Source organism: Acyrthosiphon pisum, chromosome X, assembly GCF_005508785.2.
Source record: "Acyrthosiphon pisum isolate AL4f chromosome X, pea_aphid_22Mar2018_4r6ur, whole genome shotgun sequence".
In the NCBI taxonomy this organism is placed as follows: domain Eukaryota; kingdom Metazoa; phylum Arthropoda; class Insecta; order Hemiptera; family Aphididae; genus Acyrthosiphon; species Acyrthosiphon pisum.
The window spans coordinates 130,216,119-130,223,818 of NC_042493.1; the positions used below are offsets into that span (position 1 = coordinate 130,216,119).

At 28.5% G+C, this 7,700-nt stretch overlaps 1 protein-coding gene across 2 annotated transcripts; it reads left to right on the forward strand.

Moving 5' to 3' along the window:
* Window positions 1-2,415: 2,415 nt before the first annotated feature.
* LOC107884229 lies at window positions 2,416-5,635 on the forward strand. Of its 2 annotated transcripts, none has more exons than XM_016805888.2 (6): window positions 2,416-2,910; window positions 2,998-3,114; window positions 4,366-4,550; window positions 4,814-4,913; window positions 5,185-5,326; window positions 5,496-5,635. In XM_016805888.2, the coding sequence occupies exons 1-5, from the start codon at window positions 2,887-2,889 to the stop codon at window positions 5,290-5,292; spliced, it is 534 nt and encodes a 177-aa protein (XP_016661377.1). In that variant the 5' UTR covers window positions 2,416-2,886; the 3' UTR covers window positions 5,293-5,326; window positions 5,496-5,635. The 2 variants fall into 2 exon arrangements, with proteins under 2 accessions (XP_016661377.1, XP_016661378.1); XM_016805889.2 differs by having other exon boundaries at window positions 2,420-2,910; window positions 4,369-4,550.
* Window positions 5,636-7,700: the final 2,065 nt, after the last annotated feature.

Here is a 7,700-nt window from a genome sequence, read left to right on the forward strand (position 1 = left end):
GTGTTTGCGTTTGGCCAATTTTTTTTTTTTTTTACCATTACGTACGTCAAAAATTTATTTAAACGATATTATTACGGCTCCAGTAGTTTGTCATTTTTGCACGCTTTCTCGGTTCGCGCTTGTTCAACCGCGGGTTTTAGTGCATCCGCTCGTTTTCCAACCCGAACGACACTTCCGCCGGAAACAGTGACTGTGCACGCGTATATAATAATATTATCAACTATATATTCTATTATTATGTACACCCTATAACACTATTTTACAGCTATGTCAGTATGTCACCGAAGCCACAGCTGCTGTCATCGTTGTCGTCGTCTATATAGCCAAGCCCAAGAGTAAAGAACCTATATATATATGCAGCATCCTATTGAAACAAGCGAACGAAAATTTGCTATGTCGTATACGTTTGTAAGACAGAGACAACACATGGCGGGTACGACGTCCTCTTAAGCATTAAAATGACAAAAGTAAATCTTCAAAAGCTGATTGCCGTTTTGATAGAAAATGTGTGTACTCCTTGTCAGTGGAAAAATGTAAAATGTGGTGATGATATCATAATTGCGTCTTGCAAACCATGTTTTGATCAGAATACATGGTTGAACATTCAAAAAATGATTAGACGAGTAAGTCGATAACATTTTATGAGTAGGTAACTTGGTATTATACTATAGTCTACATTTAAATGTATAAAAGCACAATTGAATATCAAATTTACATGCTTCCCTGTTGGGTTTCTCAGCAAGGAGTGGCATCTGGGTTTAGCAGGGACAAATTGCAATATTATTTGTTTATACCTATAGTATCATGTCGTAAGTAGTTACGTCAATTATATCGTACTCGATGGTATTTCTCAATACGCATGATATAATAAACTTTAATTTATAATATCATGGTAGGTATTTCGTATGATATAAAGTATAAACCATACTATGTATATTGCCGGGAAAATCCTCTCGGTAACTTGTCTAATTTTTTATATAATTTTAAAATTATAATATTATGTCTACGACAAGAACTGGTTTAACATTTACAACTGCCGACTACCGACATTCGGCTGAATATCCCCATATCGGATTAGGTTATAATGTTATGTACTTACTTATTTAGTATTAAGTAATTAGTATTTGAATTGATTAGAAATACTAATGGCATTTTTTACCATATTGATTCGAGTGCGAAATTGTATTGTTTGTTTTTATTTACATTATTTACGTAATTGTGTTGTGATAAAATGGCAATACTGTGAATGCTACCTATACTACCGCACAAATATTAAATAATTTTATCATTAACTCTGCACTTATTAATTATATTTAAACTAATACCGTAAACCATTTGTACGGTATATTTTCAATAATGCTATAAAATTATACACTTCAAAATCCAATGAATATTTCTAATTTTTACTCATTTTAAATAAAAATGCGTGTTCTATTAAAAAATAAAATTTCATTTTATATATTATAGTTTTTAATTTATAATGTCTTGAATATTCAATTTCTGAAATTTTATAACACTAGTCGTGATGAAAATATGTCTTTACTTATTTATAATTATAAACATAATTTACAATTAATTATACTGAAAAATAACTTGTCATTAAAGTATGTAATTTAAAACTTATTCATATTTATTTTGCTTACGAATACAATGGCCAATATTTATGTAAACAAAACCATTACGAATAATAATTTGTTTATTTGATCCATTGTGTTGTTTGCTTAATTTAATGATTATGTTATTTTGTTCATATTTATTAATTACTATAAATTTTATTGTGCTTTTGGGCTCCTAGCCCATTCATAAGTAAATAAATATGGACATAATAATATACAGATTACAATAAATTAATAACTGTCTTATTTTGTAATTGACATATTTTTTTATACGGATTAGTTATGGAGATTAAAAGAGATATTCAGCTGATGCATTTAATTTTTATTGCAATAATTCGTTCTTATTCTTGTCTTTTACTTATAATTAAAATTAAATTGAATCTTAGTTGCCCCTAATCAATGCAGTGAATGCAACTTAATATAACTGGTATAGCTAACTAGGACGAGCCATCTTCGCAGACATAGGGTCATAGATATTATATCCATAGAACTCGGGTGTCAACACACAATGTTTAACTTCATTGTTTAAAACAAAATGTTTAAATCCGCAAGCCCTGTATACGGGCGTATACCTGCGTGTTGTGTATATTTTAAAAGCTATACGCTCCGATCGACAATCAATACGTTTTGGGTGCGCGCTGTATACCCCCGTACACCCTCCAATAAACCACTGGTTGTTATCGCATTCGGTTGTTTATATTTATAGCTGTTGAGGCGCGTTACCAGAATACTTGGTCGGGCTGACAGGATAATTTGATCGGATCAGACGTCATAAATTATATCAGGTCGTGCGTTGTAGACGTGTCGTCTGATTTTAATCCTGTCGGGTCTTGTCAGGCGGCCACATGTTGTTATTACCGACCAGTTTTGACCATCGGTCCGATGGTTTCGTTAGTCGAATACGATTGGCTGAGCGTTTTCAAACCAAAATTATTATTCGAATTAGATAGTGCCCACCGCCAGACTCGCCCCGAGATAATTCCACAGTCGCAAATGTACAATAATATAATAACACATAACATTATATTAATTATTATTAGACATTTTTAACGCATTATAATCATACAATGATACGTCTGTGGATGATTTCCCTGTTTGTCGTTTTTGTGTTTATAAGTTCAATGTCGGATGCAGTCTAGTTTTTTTTTTGACGAAATAAGCAAAACTTCCACAACACCGTTACATTTATACCTACGTAATATTACGGACCTTGTCTAACCTTCAGAAGACTGAAAAAATCAATTCGAGTGTTGAACAATTATTATACAAAATGGAAACCAACAACAAAGCATCGGTAAATTATTGTATCGTAATTAATATTGTTTTTTTTATAATATAATATTGTCAATACGTTTTTTACGTTTTATGATATTATGCATAGATGTCACACGTCAAATCCGGTTCGTCGGACGAGGATGCTCTTCATCGTGAAAACTTATCAACCGCACAACTCGTATATCTTAAGATAAAGGCATTACGTAATTTATGTTGTAAAAACGTAAGTATTATATATTTTGTAAATGTATTATTGAATGTATGAACAATAGCCTTTAACCAATAACCTAATTTGGAGTGAAAGACTTCACTGGCCAGACCCATTTGTTTCCAATTTTACTGAAATATTCCAAAATAATAAGCAGCTAAAAACATAGCGTTAATAAGTCAAAATATTCCTTACTCGATCCGACCGTTTACATCTTACACAATCCTATAAGTATTAAGTAGGTTCATTCATATTTCATTCGTTATAAAAAAATATATAATCTAATGTAATAACTTATAGCTAACGCTACCACAGGCTGCAATTAGTTATCAAAAATGTATGACTCCCAAACAACCTCTCTATCTTTAAAATGTCTAATGGGGTCTTCAGTCTACACAAAAGGTCATAATATGACATGGTATATATTACTTGGTAAGCTCTTTTATCGAAATACATTTCATATTTTCACAATTTAAGTTGTTAAAAAACCACACATTTCAATGTTAGGGCGATTGAATCAATTTAAAACTTTTGCAGAAACATACATTTTTGTTCCCAACATCCGCAAAAAAACAAATCATAATTTTTCATTCAATCATGATTGGTGAAAATCCATTTAATGTATGTTATTGATTATAAAGACAAGAACATGCATAAAAAATAAAACCCTGTCTTTTCTTATAAACTCATAAATTACTTGTTCAAAATTCTTTTCATATTTTAAAGTAGGTTAAAAAGTTAAAAATGTATTTTATTCGCATGACACTTGAGTGATGACAATGATACGTATTAATCACTATTTAACTAGCACAATAAATGTAAAAAAAAAAATACACTACTCAATCTGATGCTACTGACCTATTATAGACCTATAAACTAACTTAGTTAATATTATGTCTATGCTACTGACACTAAAAAACAAGTTCAATCTTGTATGGTTGAAATAAATTTAACATTGCTTAAAAATATTTTTGATTAGTATTTACTATTTAGATATGACAATAATTTTTTTAACCCAACCAAAAGTAAATTTTAAATAATTAAAATTCTTGGTATGGGATTCTGCCTATGAAGCTGAGGGGGGAGTATGGAGATAGAAACCCTCTACAGGCTCTATAAGTTTCTCATAGAAAACAAATTATGGAAAATTACATAAGAGCCAAAAAATTGCTAGCCCCCTCCCCCCCCCCCCCTATAGAATTTTTCTGGCTACGTGCCTGATGCCCATAGTCTTTACTTTGTCTACAACATTGTATTTGTGTTCAGCAGAATCTAATTAAGAATGATGGTGTTAAAATTGGTTGGTTAGATATGAGCCAAATAGAGGAAATATTGAAAAAGTATAATCACGGTGAAAATAAATCTCGAAATAAATTATTACCTCATACACTACAAAAGTGGAATCCACTTGACAATACATTTGATCCAATTGTGTCCGATGTTGTATATGAGTAAGTAAACTATTCTAATAACCAATATTTTCTCCTAACTCCATAACCATAACTAATATATTGTCCAATTTATTAGTTCAATAAATACTGAAAGACTACCCACAAACTTTTATGCATTTACATGATTTTTTTGTGTTTAATAAGACAAATATATGTTTCACACCTACTGGTTAAAATATTATACCTTATTAATGCATTAATATTTCAAAAAGTAATATTTTTGTCATCCTATATATGATTAATATTTATTGTTTGAATTATAGATTTGATTTTTTAAAATATGCTGAAATTAAACCAGATAGGTGTGCATGTTACAAAAATCTCATAAAAGACAGTGTTTCAGAGACTTCAAATTCTTATCAGGTACAAAATTTGATTAGTTAAATTTTATATTTTAGAAAATAATATATTCTCTAAATTGTAATTCTAATGCATATGCAGACCATTACTCGTTTAAACCCCACTGACATTTCGCCCTAATAATTATGTTATTTATATACGAAAACTAAAAAACTTAGATTAATCTATACTTAAACTCCTCAATTTCATAATTCTGGCTACGCCACTGCCATTACTATACGTTTCTTTTGAAAGTCATTTTTTTTTTTAAACATTTATAATATTATATTTTTAGAACAGCAATGATTGTAGCCAAACTATTGTAGACACAATATCAGAAGCTATGGAAATTGATTATGCATTTCTTGAAAAGTGGGAAAAAGAAAATCAAGAAAAAAATTGATGACAAATTAGTGCACTAAGACACATTTGGAGAGGTAATTTACACCACGTTTATGTTTGATCAAAATTAAAATCAATTGAATGTGTTAAAAAATGTTAGTTATAATATTTTGTGTGTATTTAATGTAATTGATTTTCTCTGTAATTCATGAAATAGAGAAATAGCAAGTAAAATTTAATTTTGCATAAAAATTCATGTTTTAGACCACTTTCAACAAGAACAAACTACTACATTACACCAATTGAGTTCATTTATTACTTGTTACTTTCAATTTCAATAAATAATTGGAGACTAATTGTTTTTTTTTTAGTAATATTTTGTTTGTTTATTTTTATATGTATATATTTACCTAACTATATTTTTAAATATCTAGTTTATAACTTTATTCTCACAAGTATTTGTTTCATTTCAACATTCAAAATACTTTTTAACTCTTAATATATTTTTTTATTCATTATCTTGTTTAATTTAAGTATGTATAATGATTATTTTATTATTTCTATGATGTTCAGGTATTCATTATAATTTTGATATTTTTAGTAGTTTTGTTAAGTACTAAAATGATTTTTTATATGACATTTAAATTTTTTCTATTTATTATTACATTCATAGCAATAAGTAGAAATTATTTGAATTTTGTTATTTTAAAATATTAAATTATATGTTTATAATACAGTGAAATTACTATTTAACAAAACTTTCTGTTTTACAAAATATTGTTAATCATACGTAAATTGATCTCTGTATAACGAATAAACTATTCGATAACAAACCTGTTTATGTAAATGTTGTCACTATCAAATATTAAATATTGTTCTAAAATACCTACATTTTTATTGTTTCTAATAAAGACATTGGTATAGGTAAGCCAGTTAATTTTGGTGCAGTGCTGCAGTTCCAATATAGAAGTAAACAATCAAATGTTCTGTAATTTTTCTATACGTACAAACAAAATTTCATTACAAAAATTATATTTATTTTAAGGTTGTTTTTGGTAGCAAATACTTCACTCAGAATCTAAAATTAAGCATCTAGCAGTGCATGTCTTTATAAATGTGTAGATAATTTACTGGTAGGTATTATTATATAATATATATAAGTATTATTTATATTATTTAAAAAAAATCAAATTAGGTACCTAGGTAGTTACATTATGTTATTATGCTATCCATTCATTTAATCGGTATTATAATAGTACACAGTAAAATGTATAATCTAATTTCTTACTATTTTTAATTTAGGTCAAATTACAATATACATTGCAACTTTCTTAAGATGACGCTACACAGACATTTGTTGTCTCCATCTCACAAGTGCGTAACATACCAAATTTTACGCTCAGCAGATAAGGTTAGCTCCGTTAGTTAGTTTAAAAATTAGTATAAATGACCTCATATACAATTTAAAGGTGAGATTATTATCTAGGGCATCTTAGGATTTTATTATACTTTAATTTTATAGCGAGTTATGAGTATTCTAAAATTGTAAATTGCTTGTACATCTTAAAATACTCATAACTTGTTTTAAAATTTAAATATAATAAAAAGTCTATAAGATCCCCTAGATTAGAGGTACTCAACCTTTCCATACCACCTACACAGCTTGGCAATTTTCACATTTAACCTTTTCTTCAATAATGAATACGTTATTTTACTTATTGTATGGAAATTAATTTTATTAAGAACTACAAAATTGTGTTATAATATAAGCATTAATATTTAGGTACAATTGTTATTTATATTATTATTATATATATATATATAAAAAAAAACATGCAAATAATATTAACTGTAGATGATAAATAATGATAAATAACTTTTTTTTTTAATCATGTGAGATTTTCTTCGTACCACCTAGGTACTAGCTTTCAGCATACTTCAGGTTGAAAAGGCTGCCATAGATAATGATCTTACATTTAAATTTCATAAGAGGTTAGTAGTTAATTCACTGTAATTTTTAAACTAACGGAGCTAAACGTGATCTGCTGAGCTTAAAATTTACTATGTTACGCACTTATTGTAAGACGGTTATAACATATGTCTGTGCAGCATCCTCTTAACAAGTATTTCTGTTTGAGATTATGCTAAATTCAACTCAATTAATTATTTTGAACGTCAATTGTCAATAGTTTTATACATTTACAAAATTTTAAAATATATTCAGTAACTAGGTATGCTACTTATGTTTTTTTAAACAATAAAATATCTTTTGCGGCAAAAAGTAAAGTTTCGATATTATATGGTACCTACCTTCCAGTTTATGTCACAGGTAAGAGGACGCCACACCCGCATTTGTTGTCTCCGTCTTACAAGTGCATAACAGCACATTTACGCTCAGCAGAACACATGTAGCTTCGTCAGTCTAACAATTAGAGTGAATTTACCTATTATGAAACTTGATGGTAAGAA